General features: G+C 43.7%; 4 protein-coding genes across 8 annotated transcripts in view; 3 read left to right on the forward strand and 1 right to left on the reverse strand.

Annotated features, from left to right (window-relative positions):
• hep (hemipterous) overlaps positions 1-26,892 on the forward strand; it is a 138,831-nt gene that overhangs the window by 88,736 nt on the left and 23,203 nt on the right. For both annotated transcript variants that reach the window (XR_004305275.2, XR_004305274.2), the window contains exon 10: positions 8,454-8,980. The gene's annotated coding sequence lies outside the window, so the exon portion shown is untranslated. The remainder of the gene's footprint in view (positions 1-8,453; positions 8,981-26,892) is intronic.
• rsh (radish) overlaps positions 1-26,892 on the reverse strand; it is a 136,729-nt gene that overhangs the window by 67,308 nt on the left and 42,529 nt on the right. For 2 of the 4 annotated variants that reach the window (XM_032440669.2, XM_032440668.2), the window contains exons 2-7: positions 5,813-5,928; positions 4,871-5,307; positions 3,822-3,927; positions 3,179-3,703; positions 1,509-2,416; positions 1,332-1,435 (exon numbers count right to left, since the gene is read on the reverse strand). In XM_032440669.2, coding sequence (XP_032296560.1) covers positions 1,332-1,435; positions 1,509-2,416; positions 3,179-3,703; positions 3,822-3,927; positions 4,871-4,935 — 1,708 coding nt within the window. In that variant the 5' untranslated portion in view covers positions 4,936-5,307; positions 5,813-5,928. The remainder of the gene's footprint in view (positions 1-1,331; positions 1,436-1,508; positions 2,417-3,178; positions 3,704-3,821; positions 3,928-4,870; positions 5,308-5,812; positions 5,929-26,892) is intronic. The other 2 variants (XM_032440671.2, XM_032440670.2) reach the window with 2 other exon arrangements.
• LOC6633711 (phenylalanine--tRNA ligase alpha subunit) lies at positions 10,218-12,093 on the forward strand. The gene has a single exon (XM_002057079.4). It carries the CDS (start codon positions 10,327-10,329, stop codon positions 11,845-11,847), a length of 1,521 nt encoding a protein of 506 aa, XP_002057115.2. The 5' UTR covers positions 10,218-10,326; the 3' UTR covers positions 11,848-12,093.
• On the forward strand, positions 21,416-22,088 carry LOC6633712 (uncharacterized). Its single transcript, XM_002057080.4, has one exon. The coding sequence runs from the start codon at positions 21,592-21,594 to the stop codon at positions 22,054-22,056; it is 465 nt and encodes a 154-aa protein (XP_002057116.1). The 5' UTR covers positions 21,416-21,591; the 3' UTR covers positions 22,057-22,088.

A 26,892-nucleotide genomic window follows, 5' to 3' on the forward strand; every position in this document is an offset into this window, starting at 1 on the left:
GATCTTACTCAAAAGTAGATACCTTTGTGTGCCCGAAGTTGTGTTTTTTCTATTGCAAGAATGTTTAAACAAAGAAGTTTTTCATACAGAGATTCAAATTGAATTAACACCTGTGGAGCTGTTCGAATTTATTCGCTTTTCAAATGCATGGCAGTAAGAACGGCTATGAAATACCCTTGCAGTCGTTAAGCACATCTGTACTCTATTGCAATATTTAAAACTGTTTTGGTAGAGGTTAATTTACGAAGTTATTTTTTAATGGAAGATTGTATTCAAATTCCAATAAGATATGAGAAGTAAACATTATAGGGATTGCATGTCGAAAAGAGAAAAGGATTTACATAAAAGGTGCTCATTTATTCGACCGATTCTTGTTATGGGTACTATTATAGAGCTGCCAGATATATATGGCGACACAGATATATATATATATATATATTGCCTGCAGCAAGATAGACAACTTGACGTTCTGTCTATCTACCAGCTAATCCTTTGAAAGGCAGGTCAATTAAATGAACACCCAGGAAGCAGTTCGTATTGTTCAGGGAGAAAGAAAAAACTCTGTGCATGCATTTTCAATTGTTCGAAAAGTCCAATCAAAAAGCCAAAACAGAATTGAAAATTAATTTGTGTGGCTCACGCTGCGTTTATTGCATGAAAATCTTGCGCATACGCAGCGTTGTACAAACCGCATTGATATCTGATTTATGCTCGGTGCCCGTTCAGAAATTCATTTTCGAACGCAATGGACCACAAGAAGCAAAAGTACAGCAAAACAATTTGATTTGCTGCGCAGTGGGAATTGTTTTTTGTGACTAGCATCCGATTGCAGATATTTGGTTTTTCATAATACATCATTGTATTTGCCAATATTGAGAATTGGCTTTGTCTTCGACGATTTGTATGCTCTGTGACGACAATTTATTAAATCTTCCTTCCCTAAACTTTTGCTATCGAAAAATACATTAAAAATAGAAAAATATATTATTCCTTTGGTAAGCCTCAGCAGATGGTATAACCCATCCAAAACTCTTCGAAACTCCACTCCACTAGACTAAAATGGTCGGGGATTATTTTCTCCAAAATTTGAATTGGTTAAATTAACTATATTCTCATACTTATATGCAATTTCTTTTTGTAAAATATAACATAAGATAACTATCGATAAAAACTGAACTTAGCCATATCAGAAATTATTATCAAATATGTTCAGAAGAGTAACTTTCAATGGATTATTAAATTTTGTAGAATCAGTTTCTAGTCCCGACCTGACCCTTAACGCGATATTTGTTCTACAACAAGTTAGAGACATATATGCATGTGGGACTCACCTGTCTGGGTGCTGGAGTCAAAAAAGGTGCTTGTTGTTTCCACGGTCATGGTGCCGATGGTGCCATCAATGATCTGGGCCGATGAGTCGCGTCTGCCACGATAGCTGCATGGGAGATAAACGTTTGATTAGTCGAGGATATCTGGGGGTATGTGTGGGATGGGTTTGCGTTACGCACCGACAGACATCATCGCTCTGGGAGCTCTGGCGTCGAAAGTTGCGACAACGTATCATTTCCTCGGTGGTCGATTGGCGACGGAAGCCACGCGCTATAAGAATCTCCTCGGTGGTGGACTGGCGCCGTATGGCGGGCCGTTGATTCTGTTCGACGGTGGTCGTTTGCGGGCGCGAGCACGGGCTGGGATCACGCGATGAGGAGCAACTGTTTGAGTCCGGGGAGCGCGGTGAACGGGCCGCCGAGCTGCTTTGCCGTCGCAGTGTATGTCGCCTGGGACTTCCGTCCCGCTCGTGCGAGCGATCCGGTGAGAGATGTGTGCGGGAGTCGCGTCGACCGCCGCGCGATGCGCTATCCGGCGAGAGGGAATCGCGCCGTGAGGTGCGACGCTCACAGTCCTCGGGTGGATCAGGACTGAGTGCTGGCTGGGAGCCCCGTCGACTGCCGCCGGGCAGGCAGCTCTCATCGAAGGCGGTTGCCTGCCGCTGTAGTCGCTGCAGCCGTGGCGCCCGCTCCGGACTGATGCCCGCCTTGGAGTCGCGCCGATTGACACGTCCGCACTGCGTGGTGGAGTCTCGTCGACCCTTCGGCGCCGTCGGACTAGTGGCCGGCGGCGTTACCGAGCTGGTTATAATGGTCGGCGGCGGCAATGCCTGGCAGGCGGAATCTACCTGCTGATGGTGATAAGTGCTGGTTGAGATCAATGGCACAGAGTCTGAGCAGGAGCCGGCGGAGCTGGTCGAGGGACGCTGCTCCTGCCGAAAATTGGGAAATTCCGGTGCGGCCAACGAGTCACGCTTCTTGGTCACCTGGTATTTGGGTGGTGGAGGCGGCGTTGTCACGCGACTCGCAACATTGCTGTCGCGTCGGCTGCTAGACAAATAGCTCTCGCCGGAGCCGCGTCGCGAGGCCTGCGGCATGCATTGGTTACAGGACAACGTGCGCCAAAGCGAGTGAGAGAAAACAAAAAAAAAAAAAGAGAGGGGGAGAGAGAGAGAGAGGTGTGCATAGGTTAGGTTAGTTGGTTGTGGATGCTGGACTGACTCAATGAGAGACTCTGTATTCTGGGCGGGGCACTCAATAGGTGTGGTTCGACCGATTTCAAAGAAGATAACTCAAGCACTTTTTCTACCTATGTATATCTATAGAAGCTTGGATGAGCTGGAAGGTCTTCTAGTAACTATATAATTTTCTAGCTAATGCAGGATTCTTAGGCACGGAACCACAATCCATAGCGGTAGCTAGCACTTGTATCCTTTTATACTGCCCTGACATCAAAGGTGTGAGGTCTTGCCTTATCTATTTTTATTTTATTTAAATGGAGAAAATAATTTCAGCGATTTTTTTTTCAAACCTTCATAGTTTGATTAACCAAGATTTAAGGCTCAAGGATAGTTTTTAATTGTGGAAACCTAAAGGCTGATACTTCTTGATTATAATAGCATGCAGGGAATACTAGTCCGTAAATGCTAGATAACAAAGGCCCCTTCCCATCAACTATATCTGGCCCGTTTTATCTTAGTTTCTGCTTATAAAGGTTTTCCAAACAATGGAGTTGTACTTTTAGAGAGCAGCTAATGCAGACAGAGACTGCGATAGAGTTTGGTTAGGCATACTCTTCCGCAGAATGCCAACCTTGCTGGGGACTTAATGTATAACAAAAATCAACTTACACTCTTCGAGCACTCGACAACAATGGGCACAACGACGCTGCTGGACTGCTCCTCAACTGTGGTGCTCTCGCGACGGTTCCAGTGCTTGACGAACTCGGTGGTGCTGGAGTCTCGGCGAGAGCGTATGCTGCGTATCCCAGAATCGGCACTCGATTCGCGTCGCTTGCGCGGTGTCACATAGGTGGTGTTCCCGACTCCACTGCCGGAGCCGGATCCAACGTTGCCGCCAGTGCTGGCATCTGTGGTGGAGGTGCGCCAGGGAAGGCTGCGTGCCAGATCGGCTAGCGTTTCGCGGCGATTCAGATGCGCCTTGTTGCGAGCCGCCTGCTGCTGTTGCTGTTGTTGCTGCTGCTGCTGCCTGCTGGAACCGCCGCTCCATTCGCGCAAGATGTCAGTGAGTTGAGCCAGCGAGCTGCGCCGGCGTCGTTGCAAGCCAGGAGGCGGTGATGAACTCGGCGGCGTTGTGATCTGTGCGGCCGAATCGCGTCGGCCTCCAAGACGCTGGCGTATCGTAGATTCTTCGAGCTGCAGAGAGAGCGAGAGAAGGAGAGAGGGAGAGAGCGAGAGAAGGAGAGAGGGAGAGAGAAAGACAGACAAAGATTTAGGCGAGAGTTTTGGGGCTTAGGCCATGAGCTTGACTAACCTGTTCGCGCACCAAGTCGTCCCAGCCATTGCCGCCCTGCCACACCAGACCAACCTGATGCGACATTATGGGCAGGTTGCACACAAAGCATACGGCTGTCATAGTCCTGCAACGACAAGGATAATGCATAAAGAAGCAGCCATGTAAATACCGCAGGGAGCGGCAGGGATAAGTAAGCGGAGCGTATGTGAGGAAAGTGCGGATTGAGTTGGGCGCGGGCCAAGTCGAGCAAGGATTTTTTTTTCATTAATGGTTTGCGAAAGAGCTTTTAGCTTGGTAAAAGCTAAAAGTGCATGTATTCGGAAGCGTGAAACAGTGAAAGCTTTCATTCAAGTTTCCCTTTGAGCTTTTATTACCGTTAGGTAGTTTATGTGCTGTGCCCAAATTTGTAGACGAAGGACACTACGTTGAGTAAAAGCTTTTGTCAATGTAAAAAGCTTTTTTCAATGATATATGTTTTTACAAAATCGGACTGAACAACTTGAGGCAATTTAAGAAATTGTTTATAAAGCTCTCGGGCGTCCATTTTAATTGATCATTAACATGCAACTGTGTAAAAGATTGGAGCTGTACATTACTTTATCGCTTCCTGTCTTTTAAGGCAGGACGAATGTTGGTTGCTCAAGAAAGCTTTCACCGTTGGAGCTTTGGCTGTAAAGCCTGACTCACGATAACGCTTGTGAGCTTTGTTTAATCGAGTGCAAAATGATAAGTGCTTAATTAAAATGAAAACATGCGAAAATCTTATGCGATAAAAGCACATGCAAAGTGTTTAAAAAATCTGCAAATGTGACATGCTGAACTTTAAGCTCGTTAAGCTCTTGCTGTGGGTGATGTGCTATGGTGAGCTGATGTGTGCCTGTGGTGGAGTTGAAAAATGTTTATGGCAACGCAAAAGACGACTGCAGTAAAGTGCGTTCCGATAGAAGCTAAAGTAACAATAGCTGCTTTTCGAGCTGTTGCTGTTGTTGTTGCTGTGTTTTATTGTGTGTTTAGATATGCTTGGTCAGTTGCTAAGATGTGATTTTAAGATTTGTTAAGTAGCTAACTTTTTGCGTATGACGACGCCGCTGCTGGTCTGATCCATGGACCTGTAATGCCGCAGTTTTGACATGGCGCATGGCGTTCTGCGTCTGCAGCGGTGCAGATCCCTTTAGTTATCCAATTGCAAACTGAGCTATTTGCCACAAATATTGCTATATGACTCTCAGTTGTTGTTTTTGTTGTTGCTGTTGTTGTTGTTGTTGTTGTTGCTGCTGCTGCTGTTGCTGTAGTTGTTGCTGTAGTTGTTGCTGTTGTACTGTTGTTGCTGTCCTGTTGCTGGCGTGTTCCTTCGGTCGTGCGTGTGGTTGCCTCAGCTTGCACGTGAATTAGTTTTTCATTGAATTAACAACGCCTTTGCATACCTTTCACCAATGCACCCAACAAATTTGATTTATTTGTTTTTTTTTTTTTTTTATTGGTTTATCTTTTAGATAGAGTTTTGCTGTTTGGTTTCGAAAATTAAAATGAAATCAGTTGGAATTTATATACTCTTTCCCTTCGCAAAGCATTTACCCCATGCATTTGTTATTGCTTCACTTGTTCTGAACAAGTTTATTAACTGCAGCTATTGCAAATATCTTCCATTTTTTTTCCCCCAACCTCTTCAATTTGCTTAACATTCCATTAATGCAGCCCACATACTTTTTTCAAGTATACTTGACGTAATTTCAAGTATGTGAAATGTGTGAACTTTTTTTTGCGCTTTTATTTTCGGAATTCCACTTCAAGTTTCCATCAGACAATTTTATTTAATTTTTCTTGAATATAATTTGTTGATATTATCGGACAAGTTTGAGATTCCTACAAAGCTGGCTGCCATTTTGTGTTTGATTAATCCGTGTGTATGAAATATCTACTAAATATCCTCCATATCAATGTTATATGTGGAAAGAGTATTTAGGCTTCGGCTAGCCGAAGTGTCCAAAAGTTTCGAGCAAATAGCATACATCAAGAGCTTGCTTGTTGAGATTATTTTTCGTTTCGGTTTTTTTTTTTTTTTTTTTGTTCGATTAAGTGGGGCGGGGATTGGGGACTTTGCTACACACAGAGACACAGAGATACACTGAAAAAAATTGAAGAAAAGAATATTTGTTGGTTTAAAAACACATTAAGGGGATTTCATAAGTAAAATTCAATTTTGAATTTCTTATTAACTTTTTTTTTTGTCTTTTTAATTCAAATCCAAATATTTGGGGTAAAACCAAAACTACGTAAAAGCATATAAATCCGTACTTGTAAAGAATATCAGGACTAAGTTAAGTTTAAATATAAGTTTCTAAAGCAAATTCACTTAAATCATACATAATTACATATACAAAGCTAATATTATATGTTATATTAGTATACTTTTGAACGAATTGAACTGACTACGAATCAAACATGCAATTTGTGCTACTTCGTTTGTGACGTCACAAGACTAAGTATTAATTATACTTCTTAATCATAACATTAATTTTGCAGAGCGTATTATAATTCAACTTTGAATCAGTGCGTCTTGTTGAAATAAATTTATTAGGCAGCTTCTCTCTGCTGCACACTAGGGCAAATGTATTCTTAAATAGCATCGGACCATCCAGTCCGATCGTTGTGAAGCATTTATAAAAGAAGGTCTTTTAATATGCTAAGAAGTACTTCTCTTGATGATAGGTAAACCTACTCTCCGATAATCATAAACAGTGTTATTCTTGGTCGCAGATACGATAACAAATTACCGAATCAATCGCTGACCTATTATTTTTCCGACTGGCTACCTTCGAACCTGCTGCTACTGCCGATTCCAGGTTAATATGCCTGAAAAGGGCATGTTACATGTAAAATGAACGCTTTGCAGGCTGCTCACTTTACAGTGCCTCTGACTGATATGCCAAACCCATGTCAAATTGCTTTTTGCTCCTTTTCGATTTATGGAAATGTAAAATTTCATTCGATTCAAGCAGCTTAACATTCAATTTGTGAGAATTAGTGAAACCATAGATGGCCAGACAAAAGTATTTATTGAACGCTTTGTTAAGCTATTCATATTCATATTCATATTCATATTCATATTCATGTTCATGTTCATGCTCATACTCAAATTAATTACGTTTATTCAAACCGTATGCAAGCGCACTAAATGGGCATTACAAATAATTGCAGTACAAATAGTACAATTTTTATGCAAAAATTCGGATTGAAATTGAAAAAATGAAGAGTAAACTTTTCAACAGCGCCGAACTGTGGGCGGGTTAGGTGCTGTCTTTGGTAGCTTGAGGCACTTGCATATAATAACATTTAGAAAAAAAAAGGCTAAGTGGAAAAAGAAAACAATCCAGCTTTTGAGCGGATGGTTGGTAGGAGCTAAAATAACAAACGCCCCAAGCGGCACTTATAAATGCGAAAATATGCTGGGCATACTTATAAAAGCAAAAGAAATGGGGCGGAGCACACACAACATTATCCCCAAAATGAAAATCCCAAAACTACACAGTTAAATCAGCTTAAAAACTGAATAACGTGTGCTATAAAGCGTACATAACGCTTGCCAGAAAAATATATATATATACTCTACATATACATATATAATTATATTTATATCTATATAGCAAAGCTTTATAACTAGTCTGTGGGCAAAATGTGTAACATCTAAGTGTATGAAAGCCGCATTTGGAAGCGAAGATAAAAACTGAAATGAAATGAAGTTTTATGAGTTGGCCACTAAAAAAAGACACGTGGTTTTTGCCGCTGCCACTGGGTGGGCGATTGAGTGATTGGGTGGTGACCTTACAAAGCCAATCAAAATGAAGCATAAACTTTAGTGGACGGCAAGTTTGTGGCCGCAAACTTAATAACTGGCAGACGTCAACTCTGAAATCCAACCATTCGCTCACACAAACACACAGAGTGTGTGGGCGGAAGTGTGTGTGTGTGTGTGTGTGTGTGTTGTAGCTGCATAGACATGAACACGACCGGAAGTTGTCAAGTGTGTGCGAGTTGCTAGAAAAGTTGGCAGCTGCTCACACACACGCACACACACACACGGATACACCCGACTGAACGGGAAGAGCTAAGCCAAAGTATTGCGAGAACTTTTGCAGTGACTGACTTGATAGATATCCTACTTAGTTTGCAGAACAATTGGGTTGCATTAACCCACATGGCGTCGCACTGGAAGACAGCGCATTTCGAGTTCTAACTCTCGATAAGATTCTAGAAGAGGCTTTCATGCCATGTCCCCCTTGTGAGAGCGAAACGGAGAATAGGTGTTGGTTTATTGCGTGAAAGTTGCACAATTTTCGGCTTTGAATACTTTTCCTCCTATTAAAGAAAAAAACACTCAATAAAATAGTTTTTAAACAAGTAAAAGTGCTCTAATCGAGATGATTCCTGGTTGAGGTTAGGTCATACCCTAGATTTGTCATTCTCATTTAACTTTTGGTCATTTTGTCGGATCGTCATAAAGTTTTCAGGGGCCAGAGTTGGCCAACTCAAGAAGAGTAAATTTGTTATATAATGACAGGCTCCAAAAGTGAAATATACTTGGTTCGTTTGCGAGTAGAAAATTGATTTCCAAGTAAACTTATATAGCACATGTACTCCATATACTTTCAGGTTAACGCATACAAATGGCTGGATAAGTTTTTTAGCTAAACATATATAACTCTTGCCGGCCGTGTAACGGGTACAGGGTATTAAAAGCAGCTGCTGCTGGCAAAGTTTTGGCCCGCAAGTTGGGGCAAAAAGTTGGCAGCTTAACTTGGCCAATCCAATTGCCACCTGGCCCGCCGCCGGCATCGGGCCGCTTAATCAATTTGAAGTGCAACGCCAGCTGCAGTTGCTTGGATATATTCTGGTAGCATCTGTTGGTGCAACACGCACTTATATACATAGATATCTACTTGTCGCACATTTTGTGGCTCAAGTGGAAGCTGCCTCGCATAATACAGCCGATTGCTGCCGTTTGTCCGGGCCTGACCCGTTTGATTGACAGCTGTCAATTTGCATTGCAAGCCTCATGTTTCCCATAGCACACACGCCGAATCCATAAAGTTGCTGAGCTAGAAGTTGATAAAGTTATGCAAATATGCACAAAAGACGAAAGTAGTTAACAGCAAAGTGAAGACTGTGGCAGAGAGCAGGTACGTACTCAGCTTTGTAATACCCTTTAAATATTTGAATGTACACCCTCTACACAATGGCTGTTCGATACTCCTTCGAGTTACTTTAGAGCAGCATTGAAAGATACTTTGTTGAGTGAATATTTGGCAGACAGGTAAAAGATTTGGAGTTGGAGATGTACTTTACTCTTGATGCGTCTCCTGTCTGAGCTTTTTACCCGACATACCATTGCACAATCGGACCACATTTATCCACCGAAAGATAAGAAAGCGATGCAAAAGCCATAGCACAGCATTCTTTAGTCTCAACTAAAGATTTGTTGAGTAGCGTCCTATTCCAGAGTTAAGGCCTATTCTTTAGTTCTTAGACTGTGTACAGGGTATATTGCAGTCAACCAATTTGGTTGACTTCAATAGCAGCTCAGTTAGCTGAGAAGAATGCAGCGCCAACATTTTCTGCTGGGCATCCGCTGCAGCTGAGTTTCAGCAGTTCGTCTCACATTTTGATTCAGCGCAGATAAAGCAAAGGGAAATTCATCTACAACAAAGTTTGTAACAAAGCTAAAGGCAATTGTTCAAATGCGTAACATTGTTTTGCTAACTGGTGTCTGTTACAATTCGCATGAACACATACATACATACAAACATATGTATTGACACTGTGTATATAAAGTTTGCTGACATTGCGTGTTTACATTTCATTACTAATGCCAGTAAACTGGCAGCTTGATTGCACAGCTCCTTTAATGCGCTTAACTCAAGCATGAGATTTGCTTTTGATGCCCATTTAGCTTAAGTACCATCAAAAAAAAAAAAAATAAAACAAAGAATTTCTGGCAAATTATATGCACAGGAACACGCTTTGATATTCACACAAAGGCGATAAACGATAATCGTCAAAAATATCGCATTTGTTCTTTTCCATCGACACCTATCGAAATTGTGATAAAAAAATATAAATTATTAGATTGTTGCAGAATATGCACAATGCTAGATTATATGTAGATTGTTCCCACAGCTGTTATACGCTTTTTGTGGATCTAGACGGATTCCATTATGCTCAAACAATTTAATATTTACAATGTTTATTCAAATGTGATAAATGTGCTTTTTATGGGAAAACGTACAGGCCACAACAAATGTCACAAATGTTGACAGTGGAATTAGGCTATTAGCTGTAAGGTAAGCTAGCTCTTCGCCATTTCGGCCATTTCTAGCTATTTCAAGAAGCTCATCCATAATCTAAAACTATCGCAACGAGTAGTTATCGATAAAGTGGCTAAACAGCAGCAATCGTTGCCTTTTAGTTGAACTGTAAATTCGTGCACGCCATTTTGTTATCAAGTTGATTTGCGTGAAAAGTGAAAATGGCTTCCCAGATGGAGTTCGATTTAACAGAACGCATTTTGCTGCATTTGGAGAGCTGCGAAGAGGTAGACACTTTGCATTTGGCCCAACAATTTGGCATTGAACATCAGAAAATAGTGGGCGCAGTGAAGAGCATTCAGGCGCATGGCGAGCTGCTCAAAGCGGAGGCACTTACGCACAAATCCCTTCAGCTGACCGAGGAGGGACAGTCTGTGGCGTTGCGTGGCAGCCACGAGGCCATTATCTATGCTGCGGTGCCCGGCGAGGGGGGCATAGCCCAGGCGGACTTGCTGGCCTCGGGCGGCTGCAATGCCAAGCTGGGCTTCAGCAAGGCCATGTCACAAGGTTGGCTGTGGCTGGACAAAAGCGTGCAACCGCCACTAATCCGGCGCAGGGTGGCCAACATAGTGGACCATGTGCAGGAGCAGCTGCTGCAGCTGCAGCTGCAGCTGGCAGGAGGCGAGGCGCAGCTGTCGGTTTCGGATTTGACTGACTACAAAAAGCGCAAGCTCTTGCAGGAATTAAGCATCAAAAGCTTTCGGCTCAGCAAAGGACCAAAGTTTGCCACCACGCTGACTAAGCTGGAAACGGACCTCACTATGGACATGCTGGCCACCGGCCAGTGGCAGCAGCTCAGGTTCAAGGCCTACAATTTTGATGCACTGGGCGCGTCACCAATGCGTGGACAGCTGCATCCGTTGCTAAAGGTGCGCACCGAGTTTCGTCAAATCTTTCTCGAGATGGGCTTCTCGGAGATGGCCACAAACAACTATGTGGAAGCATCGTTCTGGAATTTCGATGCACTCTTCCAGCCGCAACAGCATCCGGCACGCGATGCCCACGATACGTTCTTTATCAAACAGCCGGCCCACTGTTTCGAACTGCCCGAGGATTATGTGCGGCGCGTGCAGACCGTGCATTCGGTGGGTGGCTATGGCTCGCTGGGCTACGGCTATGAGTGGCAACTGGCTGAGGCGCAAAAGAATCTGTTGCGCACCCACACAACGGCCGTGAGTGCACGCACTCTATTCCAGCTGGCCAACCAGGCGGGCGGCTTTAAGCCCGCTAAGTACTTTAGCATTGACAAAGTATTTCGGAACGAAACGCTGGACGCAACGCACCTCGCCGAGTTCCATCAGGTTGAGGGTGTTATCGCTGACGTTGGCCTGACTCTGGGCGATCTAATTGGCACTCTGCATGCATTTTTTTGCAAATTGGGCATTACGCGGTTGGAGTTCAAGCCAGCATATAATCCCTACACGGAGCCCAGCATGGAGATATTCTGCTATCATCCCGGCCTGGCCAAATGGATTGAAGTGGGCAACTCGGGCGTCTTTCGACCGGAGCTGCTGTTGCCCATGGGCCTGCCGAGAGATGTGAATGTTATTGCTTGGGGCCTCTCGCTGGAACGGCCCACAATGATCAAGTATGGCATTAATAATATACGGGATCTGGTTGGACCCAAGGTAGATCTGAAAATGGTTGAAGATGGGCCCATTTGCCGATTGGATCATGTTTAATGGGCACTACTGCATTTCGATTTCGCTTTCTGTCAACGACAAGTTGAAAGGCTCGTTTTGCAACACTGCTCGACCAATCGAATGCATTGATCAGAATGAAAACATGAAGAAAGCAATTGTCCAAAACTGAGTTTTCTTTTACGACTTTCTTTCTTATTTACTTTCGAGCTATTTGAACAAAAGTGTAATTACAATAAGAGCAACTATCGACTTTCCTTTGTTTGATGCCGTTGCCCAACTTATCGATTTTTGACTGCGTGTAATTGCCTTAAGTACCATCCCTATGCTCTATTGTTTTCGGATTATTTGTGCAGCTGCGCTCCGTGGTGGGCACATAAAAGAAAAGCCCCACCAAAGCCTACCAGAAAGGCTCAAAAACTTTGCCAGCATTTTGTAGGCTCTTAAAAAAAAAAAAAAAACAAAATTGGAGTAAAATGCTGAAAGCAACATACAGCAACAACAAATTGAAAATGGCACACGAAAATTACTTAATCCGACTTAAGAAGTATTTTCGTGTGTCACAGAAAGTTCTGCCCGCCGCGCTGGGTTGTCAAGGTGGTGAAGGGTGTCGAGTGCCGGGTGCCGGGTGCCTGGCCAGGACTGTGCCAGGGCAGCTAGGGGTATATAGCACGTAAATGCCTGCACGTTCTTGCCGCCTTTGATCTAAATTACCAAACATTTTCAGGTATTTCAACTTTGAATGCCAGCCGGAACCCCAAGACAACAAAATGAAAAAAATAAAAATAAAAAATAAATAAATACCACGAAGCAGAAGAGAATTCAAAAAGCCCAAAATGAAAATGTCAAATGAATAAGGAGCCCGAGAGGCGTCTAAGCTGGGCAGCAGTGTTGAGTCCCAGCAGTTAATCAATGAATAGCCGCACCCAACTGGCCAACAGTATGCCACTCGCCTCTTGCCCCGCCCGCTCACCATTCATTAGCGCCCCAATTGCCCCCCACCCCTCACCACCCGCACTGCCGGGCAATTACATCAAAAGAAAAATGTTGGCTAGAGAGCTTCGAGTAATTTTTCAATGGCCCAGACGACGCTCGAAAAATTAACTAAATAGCTGTTGGGCAACCAGCACCCGCCCGTCCGCCTACCCGGTCCGCTGCACTGCGCCCGCCCCTGTCACCTGGCACCTGCCTCCTGCCTCCTGCTACACGAAAATCTACTTAGGCGTCGTCACATTTGTTGCCGGACAGGTGCTAGACGCACAAAATGTTTAGGTTCCCCTAGTTATATTTTCTTTTGCACGCTTTTCATTATTACGAATTGCATATTATTGCCGGCGAACGAGAGAGAGAGAAAGAGAGAGAGTGATAGAGTGTGTGGCAGGGGGCAGGGAGGGGGAAGGATGGGAGGCGAAAGGGCGGTAACGGTAAGTGTCCGCCATTTAACTGAATTGCTTCAGTTTTGTCGAACTGTTCACCTAGACGCAACTGCAGCAGCAGCTGCTGGGCATTTGTAAGTGTTGTAAAGTGCCCATTTAGCTAATAGTTCTTTCATTGAAAGCTAAGTTTTAGCTATTTTCAGGGCAACAAAATCGTCTTCAGCTAGAGCGTAGATCATGCCAATAAGTGTTTACCAAATGGAGAAGGATGTTCTTTTTGTTTGTTTTTTTTTTTTTTTTTTTATCTAAAAACATGATGGGGTTTTGGAAAATTCCTCTCTCTCCTCCCACACTTTTTTGTTTGTTATGTTTAATTATTAAAATTGAGTTGAACTTGTGATTTATTATTCAATCTTGAACTGGAAATAAGTGGCACCGTTTATTGCATTGGACCCTCTATGAGACGGACCTATAAATATCCATCATCTGAAATTGGAAATGAGTTTACTGAAAGTAGTTTTAAATAAATATTCATTTTGGCCTGCATGATTTATAAGCTGCTTTTTGCTTTTATTTTGAAATGGACCCCAAAAAATAGCTTGTAAAAAATGCAAAGCACCCTCCCCGCGCCGCGCCCTGCACGCTATATCAAATATCAGCTGTCAGCTTAGCCCAAGACCATTTGAATAAATAAATAATTAAAGTGCGCTCCGGTCTTGATATGCACAGCGACCAGGGGTTTTTAATATGCGCAAAGTGAACCTACGACCAGGGAGCGGATGGCACACGCATCAGGAACCATTTGGATTTCTGCTGATGATGCTGCACGGGCGCCATAGGAGGAGCGGGCCGGGGCTAGCGCCCATTGTTGGGCTGCTTGAAATGCACAGGGCACAGAAGGCGAATGAATGGACATTGGACATGCAGCCAAGTCGCTGGCCTCACATGCTGACTGGCAGCTGACAGCAAAATAATTTCCGCTGACAATGCGAAACGCCTCAACCGAAATGGAAGCGACGGAACGCACGAGCTGGACGAAACGGACGGAACGGACGGAGCTGCCGAAGCGCACTCACTGTGGATGGGGCACCTAAAACCCTGTTAACTGGCCGTGTCAAGGCATTTGAAAGGACTTCAAATCTTGAAATTTAATAAATGCAAAATGCTAACATTTTGTTGGCCCAGCACAAGGTGCTTAAATTGTGATTTATTGATGAGCTTTATAATTTTAAGTTTGGGATACATTTTTCTTGCCATTAAGAAATCCTGAATGATCCGAAATTGGGTCTGATAATATTGATTGCCAAAGTAAGCCAAATAATTGTCTTATGCTCTCTTTCGCTCTCTCTCTCTCTCTCTCTCTCTCTCTCTTTCTCTGTCTCTCTGAGTCGCATATCAAATTTTCGATCCACCACGGGCTACAGAACACAGTTCATTCTAAAGTTGTTTGACTATAAAAAAATGTGTATATTCTACACAAATCTTAAAACAGTGAGCTTAATAATAATACAGGTATTTTTTACAAATGCATATAAGTATTATATATGTGTATATACGTATGTATGTGTGTGTGGTCGTGTGTGTGTGTTGGTGTATGCATGCATCCATAGTTCTCTTCTATCAAACGCAGAACAAACTTATTTGTCGCTGTTTTGCAAATTTAAATAAAACGAATTTCTACCAAGTGCTCTACTCCTCGATTCTCAAGAATTCAAGTAGGCTCTGCAGTTTTTCATGAGAGTTCTGCAGTGTTTTTTTTTTGTTATTTATCTCGCTTATTTTTTGTGAATGTATGTACATTTATGTGTATGTATATACACATATATATATGGTGCATCCTCGGGCAGTGCTCAGCGCAAAAGTGTTGCATACTTAACAGCGCACACACTTGCGTCTGTTGTAAAGTAGTGCAGCTGCATATAAATCTCTGACTTGCTCACGGGCAACGCATATACAAAGCTTACTCGAGAGAGCTTGACTGTATGCATTGATTTGGGCCTGGCTGTAATTCCGAATTGGCCCTGGGCAACATCTAACCAGGCGATTGGCAAATGGCTAGCATACTTAAAAGCGCTTCATTGAGTTCATTATAAAGTAGTTTGGCTGCACATCGACTTGGGCGCGCTTAAAGTGCTTAAACCGCCCCTGGGCAGCCCCCTTTAGAATGTGTGTGTGTGTGTGTGCGTGCGTGTGTGTGTGTGTGCAAATGTGTAGCATACTTCTCGGCGCCATACAAGCCCCAAGAGCCATTATGCAAATCAAGCGAAAAGGCGATGCCAAAGCATTTAAGCCGTTTTAGCCCAGCTGCCCCCACACGTGGCCACCCCCCCAGAAGAGCCAACATCAAAAACTTTAACCCCCCCTCTCAACGTCCCGTTTGCCGCTATTGTTGTCGGTGTTTTGTGCTGAGAACCGCTGTTGTTGCTGCTGCTGCTGCTGGAGCTAAAATCTAATTTCCTTTGGCATGCGCCGCAGCAGCCACCTTGGCAACATCAGCCATGGGCCTGTTTCAGTGTATGTTAGTGTGTGTGCGTGTGCGTGTGTGTGTGTGCGCGCTGTGTGCCTGCATAATTCAAGTGCACAACAAGTCGTATGGCTCAAGCAGCGGGTCGACTGTTGGCCAGGTGATATCAAGTAACTTTGCTAGCATCTCAAATCGCACAGCCCCACAGCGAGCGAGAGAGCGACTAAAAGTCATATCAGAAATGGCAATCGATTTCCTTCTCATTAGCAAATAATCAATGGGAATTAGGTGCAACAGTTGCCAGCGGTCGGAGCGCGTGGCATGGCAAGAGGAAGGCGGGCCGCTAGCTCTTGGCAGCTCGTTCAAGTGGCGGACAAGTGCCGAGGACGCCCTGCGGCGCGCGACTAACTAAATAGTGCCACGCCTGCACACACAAACTCCCACCCACCCCCTTTTCATTCATGCCCCCGCTCCTGGCCCTGTTCGTGCTGTGGGTGACTTTCACTTTTGCAATGGCAAGTCTGTAGCCAAACAATGGACCGCATCGTTTGCTCGTTTATTTGCTAACAAGTCTAAAATGAAATTAATTATAGTTACGCACAGTTGGCAGGACTCACACCGCGAAGGGTGCCACAGCGCGGGCAGCGGGGCAAATGGTCCTGTGCCTGTGCCTGTGCATTGCCATTGTTTTTGGGTGGGGCCACATTCGCCGCTTGCTCAGCTGATAAATGAGCAGGGGCAGAGTGCAGAGGGCGGAGGGCGGAAGCCACTGCTTAGGCAAGTCCACTCACGGCTGCTCTTTTATTTTATTTTATTTTGCTTGTGCAGGGTAGGCTTTGTGGGTTAGTTGCCCATGTTACGTTGGCAAATAGTTTGAGTAAGGTGTATGACAGGCAGCGTGAATTTCGGCTGAGACGTTTGCCAGACCCAAGGAACTTAGAGGCCCGAAGTACTGCTGTCAGCAAAATTGATATATGGTCGCTTTTATACAAAAAGTAACTACAAATTGTTTTAGTGTTAAGATATGTCGGGCAAAGCCCATTAAAATAAGTTTCATAACAGTAAAGTAAGGCTTTGGGATATGCTATAAATAATTAAAAAGTCCATGCCTAAGCTTGATAAAAGCATATTGTGTTCTTGGCTAAAGGCACTTAAGCCATAATATATATCATATATGTACCCATATATAATATGATCCTATTCACTGGCACAAGATGAGCTACTGTCTGCAGAAGAAATTATAATCTTTTTGAGTAATATTATGCAACAACTCGGCTTGGTATTAACTATACGAACTCAGAGACCAGAGGATCTATGATAACTTAATTTGATATACAAATATTTAAAAGGCTTATATCATTCTTCTTTGTTAATTTTAGAAAGAGATTAATTGTAAATGCTAGCTTAAGTAGAGTATTTCTTGTTCACCATAAACTAGCTTTTTTCTCAGTGTTTTTTGTTTGTTTACAAAGCTGCCAACCGCTAAATATAGCTCGGTTTAGTCTCCGGTTTCGGCTTCGGCTTCGGCTCTAGCTCCGGCTCTAGCTGCGGCTCCGGATCCGGCTCCAGTTCAGGTTTAACTGGTTGGCTGGCCGCCTTCCACGCCCTGGCTGGGGGCTATATTTGCAATCACGTTCAGGCAGCTGATGCCTGTCTGTGGTTCTGAACCTTTAATTAATGCATGCAAGTGCGTGAACGGGGCAGCTCTGTCAAATGCCTGTGCTTAAACAATTTAGCCGTAGCCATAGCCGTTTCCGGCCAAGCTGGTGTGCCGGCCAGAGTGCCGATGGCTGGCTGCGAGCCTGTCAGGTTCGTGTTTAACTCCTTTTCTTTTCTTGCATATAATTTAAAGTATCGTATTGTGTGTTTTCCCCAGTTTCCCCATTTTCGCCCTCCGGTCACCGCTCCTCATTTTCCACACCCACGCGATTCGGTCTGCCGCCCTCGCCAGCCGCTTGTTTACATTTTATATCAAAAACTTTTACGAGCTACAAAATGCGCTGAAGCTGAGCGCCAAAAAAACAAACAAATGTGCCGAGAGTTGCGGAGCGGACATAAAATAAATAAAAATAAAATTGATAGCATGCTCTTTGGGGTCTCCCCTCGTGTTGTGTTGTTCTTTCCTCTTCGCTTTCTTCTTCTTACTCTTCTTCTTATGCTTCGGCTTCTTCTTGGTTTGTGGGAGCTGGGCTACTCTGCCCGGCCAGGGTAGGGTCTCCCAGCTACCCACTCATAAGCGAACCCCCAAAATGGCGACTCTAATGACAATTATCGGCAACGCAATTATCTCAGCCAACAGATGATTACACTGCTTAACAAAATTAAAGTGGCTCGATTTCCCGCTAAACATTCAAAAAGCCGCAAAGTATTCAGCATTTAATGAGCTAGTTTTCTGCTGCAAGCTTAACAATTGCGGCTTTTTCATTTTATATGCGTTACACCCAATATGCTCGGCACAACCGACACAGATTTTAAATAGAGATTATATTGTATACAGCTTGCTTATGGCTTACTCTCAAATCTATTGAAATGTAACGAAAATACTCTGTTCTCAAATTGAAATAATATTTTCTCGTTGATGACTCGTAACAAAGACTTAGAGTTTTCTATTATATTAGAGGATACACCCCGGCCTTGCTCGTGATACGTATAAAATAAATTTCCTCAAAGATGCGGTAGAATTATAGCTTCCTAATTCTTTCGGTTTGGGCATTCACTCAGTCAATCAGTCAGTCAGTCAGTCAATAAGTCAGTCAGTCATGACAAAAAGTTGTATATATAGAGATTATATTATTATCATTATCATAGCTATTATTGTTATAATGGTAGTTAATCGTATAACTATTATTACTATTATTATTATTATTATTATTATTATTACCTATTATTATTATTATGTGTGGTATTATCATAACATTTGTCATGGTATTTACACGCTGAAATGCCTGTAATTCAAATCTGCGACCTTCTCTAAATTAATGTGTTTTGCTAAGTCCATAAACATAAAACTTTCTACTTATTTAAACTCAAAATATTCATTAAGTCAAGCTAATTAACTGTCTTTTTTTTCCAAGGCTCGAATCACTGCCTCGGATTGGGTTGTAAACATGATTTTCTTTCGAAAATCTTTCTAGTCGAAAATATTAAATAAAACAAATGAAATATTTTTGTTAGTTGTCGCTTAATCAAGTTGTATATACTTTGATGATTATATTTATTTAATTAAGCGTAGAACTTTGCTTGGTGCAATATTTATTTATAAGGTAATTACGGCTGTAGTCGACTTTTCTGCCCTTTGACCGGGCAATTCAACTTTTCCATCCCTACTAGGGTTAAGGGTTCGAACCCACATGATACTAAACAATTTTTGTTACCTTCTCTTTCTCCTAGTCCTTGTTTTCTGAATGCTGCATTTGATTTACCTTGCCCATTCAAATTTGGAATTAATTTTCATCTCAAACAGATTTGAGAGTACTTTAAACAACTTGAGGAGCTGCTCTTTAAAGCAATTCTCATGTGTGCTTTGGGTTTCTGTTTGCTACTCATGAGACGCACGAATTGAAAATATGATGCAATCGTGTTATTTGGCCACGTTCTGGGCTTGATTTAGTTGTGCAAGTTGTGACTATAAATAAAATGAGCATAAAATGCGCTGAGGCCTGAAATTGATGTGCCCGAAAAACGATTGCAATGACAGATGGCCGCTATTAACGGAAAAAGGTGAATGCCATGCGTGTGTGTGTGTGTGTGTTTGTGTGTGTATGTGAGACCATAAATTCCCAACAGTTGCCAAGTGGCGGTCGCAGAGATGAACCCCCAGGCAGTCGCCAAAACGAAGCGGGCAATGCAAAACATTTCAATAATGAAAGAAAAAATATAAAAGAGAAAATCAGAGCAAAGCTGCTAAGCACACAAAGCAGCCACGTGTGCGTGTGTGTGTGTGTGTGTGCGTGTGTGCGTGTGCGTGTGCGTGTGTGTGCAGCCAGCCATTTTATGTTAACAACTTTCTTGGCCCAAAGCGTTTTTCATCAAGAAGCAAGAAGCGACGAGACGTTCTCGACTTTATCATCATTTTGTTTATCATTAACAACTCGTCAGAGGCAAACAACAGCATGATGCCAATGCTAATGATGAAGATGATGATAATGATTATTTTCAAGTGTGTGCCATATGTCACACACACACACACACACACACACACACTCGAGTTTAGCAACCGCGATTTCTGCTAAAGCAAATCATAATAATTATAAAAAAAAATAAAAATAATAAAAGTAAAAGTAATATATAAAAAGAAAAACAAAAAATAAGCAAAATATATGCAAAATCAGTTTTTTATTCAAGCCAGCCGACAGATGGCGCTTTCCGCAGCTTGGGCAACAACTTTATGAACCATAAAATCAGGTGGCAAAAGGAGCCAAAGGCACACCACGTCCTTTTCGTGCGGTGCGCCTACGTCTGGCGCCTGCCCGCACCACCAGCAGGTGCTTGCTTCTTACCTGGGGCTAAGCCCGAATCTGGGGCGTGGCTGCTGGCGGAGCATATAATTCATCTCTGCTTAAAATGCCATTGGATTGCATATGCTTAAGTTTTCATTTTTTATTTTATGCTCAGCGAATGGGTTGTCGTTGTAAGTCCTTAACTGAGATTTGCTTGAGCCGGGCGACCGGGCGACCAGGCGGGCGGCTCAACTCCCAAAACTAAAACAGTACAGATGATGATGTATGGTCATCATGAAATGGCCAATGCTTTGTTAACTTGGATTGCCGGTGTAAAAGAAAAACAGATTTAATGCCCGGCTGAGAAGTTGTCAAAATGGCAAAGAACGTCATGCGCGACAACAGCGATGACCTGTGCTGCCAGTTGCCTTGCATGACATGTCAGCCAAATTATCTGCGAGCTTAAACAGAACTTGTTATCTAGATAAGGTTACAATTCTACAAGGTATCCTTTTGCAAAGGCAACATACAGTTTCTTAGTTCGGTTCACAGTTCAAGTCAGTGCCTCTTCCTCAAAAGCAGTTCGTGTACCTCGTTTTTTCATATACATATATTCAATCAAGTAATTTTTATTTGTTGATTCCCATTTGATTTCCTCAATAAAATAATACTTTTCTACAAGCGCGAAAAACGAGCGCAGCATAAATTGGTATGCCACAGGGTATGTGCTGGTCGGGCATGCCCATAGAGCAGCCATCTCAGTGTTTTTGTTGCTGTTGTTGATTCTTATTCGGCTGGCTTGTGAAGTTGTAGGCAAAAGTTTTCATGTTTTCATATTTTTCAGCCAAGGCCAGCCGCAGGCGATTGCCAAAGATGATAATAAAAGCCGAGTCGAGCATCGAGTCGTGTGTCGAGAGTTGAGTTTCGAGTTGAGCTGAGGCTGTCGGGGAAATTGTGGAAATGTGAGCTGCTGCTGCTGCTGCTGCTGCCAGCAGCCTGGGGCATGCATGGCGCAAAGTAATGTAAACAAGACACACACATACACACACACACACGCACACGCACACGATTGGGGGGTGGGGGCTGTAAGGTAAAAAGCAAAACGCTTGGATACGCGCACATGCACACGCCGAGATTTTGTTGTTGGCCAGTTTTGCGGCTTGGCCCGGTTCATCATTATGCGGGGCATGTTTTTAGCCCTTTGGGCCAACTTGAAGAGTTGCCAAAAAGTTGGCATCTTGCCTACAAGTGAACTCTGTAGGCGTTGTGTTTCAACTCAAATCTAGCGGCTCTCTGTCTCTCTCTGTCAGGGCCGCACAACAAAATACACAGAAATCCACACACACACATACACACACACTCTAGCACATACAGCAACAGTTCGCATCGAAATTCAATTTGAATATTTTCTTTTTCGGAATTTTGGTGTTCTCATTTTTTTTTTTTTTTTTTTGTAATATTTTGTAAAAATTTGTATCTGAATTTTTGTCTAGTTCTTGTTCAAGTCATGTCGCAATCGCCGACGAGCTTGTCGTCGCAGCCGGAGCGGCAGCCGAAGCGAAAGCGGAAGCACGTGGTATACAGCTTTCAGCTGGAGCAGCACATACATCCTTTGACCAAGGATTTGACCGTGATCGCCTGTCTGCCCGATGGCGACTTGCAGTCGTTGGAGCCAATCAACCCCCAAGAGGAGCGCCTCTATAAGATGTACATCTGCGATACCGTTGGGCGTCTGGTCAAGTCGATTGCCTTCACCGAGAGCGATTATCGTGAGGTGGTCAACGATTTCATAAATAGCGATTGCACCGATACGGATCGGAATGCGGATGCGGAGGAGAATGTAGCTGGGAATAGAGACGGGCATGGAAACAGGAAAGGAACTGGGGGAGGGGATGTGAGCGGGAAACCAGGCTCCCAGCTGGCTGAATCATCAATCACATTGTTTATGCCGTATCAACAACACATCAAATAAATTTCAATTGTTTGCTCAATCAAATTAGTTCAGTGGGTTGCCCACTCGTGGCCTGTCACCTGGGCTAAGCCGACAGCCAATGTCTGCGTGTCTGGCAGCTCAATTAGGCAGCTGTGCTTTGGCCGCGTTGCTCGACTTTGGCTCGCGTACATCATTTTGATTGAAGTTGAGCCTCGAGCCAGTTTCTGGCCATTTAATTGATCAATATGACTATTTGCTTGGCTTCTCATGCCATGCTAAGTCAGCTTAACTTGACTGGCTGACTGATTGACTAACTGAGTTTTCCATATATTCCAAACAGCTTTGACTTCATCTGAAGAGAAAATGAAGTTCTCAAGTTGCAAAGCTTAAAAATTAAACGGCGAAAAAAACGGATTTACGTTTGAATAAATAAGTCCTTGGCTATTATCAATCGAGATGCAGTTAATGCAAACTGAGCTTCTATCAGCTCTGTTTAGTCGAGCAATATGACTGCAAAGAAGTTTCGTCAATTGTTGAGACTGAACACTGCAATTTTCTTGTTTTTCCCTCTTTGGAACCCTCAAAAAAAATAAACAACAACATTTTGTCCCGCTTTTCTCAGTTTTTTTGACAACTATCAAAGCAAGGACTATTTATAGTGCTTCCATGTCAGAAGTTTTTTCTGAATAGCAAATCTTTGCAAGGAACGCCCACTTTGCCGTTCTCAGTCTCCGATTCCCTTTGACTATACCCTGCACCCATTGAAGGAGAAAGGTAAAAAAACAAAGTATCATGGATTTGTGCTAATGTGTGTAGCAGGAAAAAGATAAAGTGTAAAGAACCGAAAATCGATTGATTGCCTCCGAAATTGCAAAGCATATGGCAAAGTTGTGTTAGCTGTAGTTGCGGTTGCGCCACCAGCCGCCAGTTAACCATTTTGTGGGGGCCACCAGCGCAGAGGCGTGGCTCGGCGAAGGTTGGAGTGTTTGAATGGAGCGCTGGGGGCTGGAGGCGTGGCTTTATTTGATATGCTCAAGGCAAAGCTGTGGGACAGACTTGGCAAATGCTACTTTGATGTTTCATGTCATGGTTTTTGCCTGGTCAGCTCTCTCACCTCTCCCAATCCCAGCTCTCCCACCTGGATCTCCGACCCGCTCCCCCAACTGACTTTTGAGCTGCCGGCACCCACATCGAACGACCAGTTCCCATCCCGGTTCAGCAACTGACAGCTTTCAGTATGTTTATGCATATTATTTCTCCATTTTTTTCTTTTTTTTTTTGTGTTTTGTTTGTTTGCTGTGCTCCACTGATCAAACAAAAGACTGGCAAGGGGGGGCGTGCCAACGCCGACTTGATGGCTGCCGGGCATAATTTATGCCGGGCCAACGGAATGGTCGACGGATTTGCCAATGGACGTTGACGGGACGCTGACAGGAAATCCAAAGCGGAAATTTGCTTAAGAAAATTGTCGAGTAATGTCGGAAAACCCGCTATTTGCTGAAGACAAGTCCCTAGTCCAAACTGTCCGACTAGGAAATACCCTACGCCGAGCTGCGGCCACAATCCGTCGATACTTATCAGAAAAAGTTATCGTTAACTTGATCTGTGCGGTTAATCGGAGGAGTTTAGCTTAAGCTCGCAAATCTATAGTTCTCATAGTCTCTGAGACACATGCGAACAGATGAGCATGGCCAAAGAGTCTCGGCTGTTGATTCTAGCCATCTTTTAGTGGGTTCAGGGTATACAAATAAATAGACGAAAACGAAAATGAAAAACTTAAACGTCAGCCATCAATTAGCCCAATGCAACAGGGCAGCCGAAGGCAAGAAGCTGCCAGTGGGGCGAATCCCCACGAGAATTTGGCAAGCGGCGACAAGCGCAAAGGAACTTAAAAGGAATTGCTCAACTATTAAGAACTGGAGAGTGTGTGTGTTTGTGTGTGTGTGCGGCACAATTTGTTTGGCTACAAGTTATACAAGGTGGGCAAGAGGTCGGCGGTGGTATGTGGGCAAGCAATAGATCCCATGCGGAAACACTTGGCAGTGCGCAAAAAAGAGGTTGAACTTGTTGCAATAACTTTTAGCCTGGCCCAAAAGGACAAACACACGCACACACATGTTTTATGAAGAGCGATAAATGTTATTTACTTGGCCAAGTTTTGTTGGCTAAGCTTTCGTAATTGAAGTAAGCCCAAGCGTCTAGAAAATTAACTCTCAAAAAAAGCTAAGAATTGGCGCTGCCAACGTACTTATATAGAAACACATACACACACATATACACACATAGATATACATATATATATATATATGTGTGTATATGAGTCTATTTGCTATTAAAAGAGCATTCCATCCGATCGAAGCTTGGGCAGCAAGCGTTTGGGCGGGATTGCCCCTTTTTCTATTAGGCTAATCGCTTTGGGTATGTTTTCTTTTTTTCTTCGAGTTAAATAGAGCTTAAAATCGACTTAAAGTGTGTGCCGAAACAGATTTAATGTTGTTTCTATTGTCGCACATTAGCTGCTTTTTGCAAGTGGACTTTTCACATGAGCGAAGATCTCCAAATGGATTATAAATTGTTACAAAACTGCCCAGCGAAAGGGTTTAAAAAAGTGCTTTGTCCTTGGCATGAAGCACATAACTTTACAAACTGCTCAAGATGCGAGACACAAACGGTTATATGCCCTGCATTAATTCTATTGAGAAATACTAATAACAATAGTAACAATAGATAAAATGATGAGGGAATTTGATGTTTAGCTTCCAAAGTGCCAAAGTAGCCTTTTGATTTCGTATCAGTTTTTAGGATGATTTCTGGTCGAGAGCTTTGGAAGCAATTCAGTAAATTTTCCGCTTTTGCATTGACAACACTAAGCCAATACAGCCGAAAAACTTGGGAGAATATTATTATATTTATTGTATTATAATATCAATGTTAAATAATTTTTCCAAATTATATTCACGCATTGTCGCGGGACAAGTTGTCGGTGATATGCAGCGTGTATCCGATACCCAAGCAGAACTTTTCATAGAGCACAGTCGACTCCAATATTACTTTTGAATAATATAAAGAGGAAAACGCACAGAAAACACAATTTCAAAATTTTGCTTCGCTTTCCAAGCTGTTTTCGAAGGCGTCTAAGAAACTTATCAAAAGCAAAAAGAAAATATATCAAAATATTTGAAAGAAATTAATTAAATTCCCCGAAGTCGCTGACAGAGTGTTGGAGAGAGCGAGCGTGATAGTAACGGCGACACAGACAGATAGGAAGAGAGAGAGAGAGAAAGAGAGAGAGAGAGGCAGAGAGATTGAGAGCGAGTGGGAGATGCAACGTGGACGAAACACATATGAATGGAGGAACTGCAGCTGCGGCCGACGTGGTCGCATCTGCGTCTGTGTGCCCCGCAACAGCATGGACCCAATGCTGATCCATGTGATGAACGAATCGAGGCGCTTGCGCGTCATAGACGAGCTGCGCGCCGAGCTGGACAAGGATCTGCTGGGCGTCGATGCCAAATGGGTGCTGTTCGGCATGGCCATACAGAGCTATCGCTACGAGCAACTGCTGGTGCCGTATCCGCCAGCGTATTGCACACCTGCCGGCTTTAACATCAATTCGCTGAGCTATGTGGCCGGCACCATGTCGGAGCTGGCCAGCTTTCAGCGCCGTTTGCTGCAGAATGTGCTGCCGCCGGAGCAGGTGGAGCTGCTCCACTGGCTGCTCATCCAGAGCGGCACGCCTCAGTTGCGTCAGCTGCAGCGCAACGATCAGTTGCTGCTGTGGCGCCAGCTAGAGCAGAAGCCAGAGCCACGGCCACATCTGGTGTTTCGAGTACAGCAGCGCAATCAGGATTCGGAGCCAGTCGAGCCACTGGACGTGACCAATTGCGTTTACTTTTGCGGCGACATGGAGGAGCTGTATGCGTTGATTGCCGCCGGCAGTCATGATATCAGCAGCTCGGAGCTGGAGTTTTACGATGATCTGGAGCAGGCATGCAGCATGGCCGAATGGTGTCCCGGCTGGGGCTATTCCATATGCGGCACTCTGCTGCGCAGCATCGCCGTTTGTCAAGTGCGCCAGGCCTCGCCAGAGCTGCCCCAGCTGCTGCAGGTGCGCTATCTGCTCATCTATAGCATGAACTACACGCAAAAGATGCAGGGCATACGGCGGCGCCAGTGGAAGAAGATACAACAGAATCAGCTGCTCCAGCAGCAACTGGAACTGGAACTGGACCAACAGCAGCACCATCGTCCCCACCATCAACAGCAACAGCAACAGCAGCAGCAGCAGCAACGGCAGCAGCAGCAGCAACGGCAGCAGCAACTGGCGGAGCAAGATGAAGAGGAGGATGAGCTGGATCGGGAGGAATGGCAACTAGAGTTGGCAAAGCAGCAAGATAATATGCACGCGGCACCAGCAAAAAGCTCGATCTTCGACTGGCTTTTGAGCAGGCGCAACGTATTTGTTGTCCTTGGTGTACTCACGGTCGCCTCGCTGTCGCTGATGGCCAAGAATGTGCGTCAAGTGCACCAATGGCGGGCTATTTGGCTAGCAAAAGGTGCCAACTGACCAAATTCTCGTTTCATTTATGTTTATGCTGTCCCACAGGCCATTCCATAAAAATGTCTTGTAATTACACAAAAAAAAAAAGGGGCAACAATTTCTATAGCTAAAAAGAGCCATAAATAAGTTGCATTAGTGTGCGATATATTTTTGATTCCATTTTCAAATTTTAATATTTAAATAAGCAAAATAGTCAAGCCGCCGATTAAATCTGTGCGTTTCTTCTAGCCGAAAAGCAGTTCCCATGGAATAGCACGTTATATTCAAATCCGAGTCGGTAAACATATTAACAGGGTATCTGCTGGCACGCATGT

This window comes from Drosophila virilis, chromosome X (genome assembly GCF_030788295.1).
Source record: "Drosophila virilis strain 15010-1051.87 chromosome X, Dvir_AGI_RSII-ME, whole genome shotgun sequence".
NCBI classification, from domain to species: Eukaryota; Metazoa; Arthropoda; class Insecta; order Diptera; family Drosophilidae; genus Drosophila; species Drosophila virilis.

What these genes read in the sequence shown, in the direction of transcription:
- LOC6633711 (XM_002057079.4), top strand. Translation starts at nt 10,327, where the DNA reads ATGGCTTCCCAGATGGAGTTCGATTTAACAGAACGCATTTTGCTGCAT.
- LOC6633712 (XM_002057080.4), top strand. Translation starts at nt 21,592, where the DNA reads ATGTCGCAATCGCCGACGAGCTTGTCGTCGCAGCCGGAGCGGCAGCCG.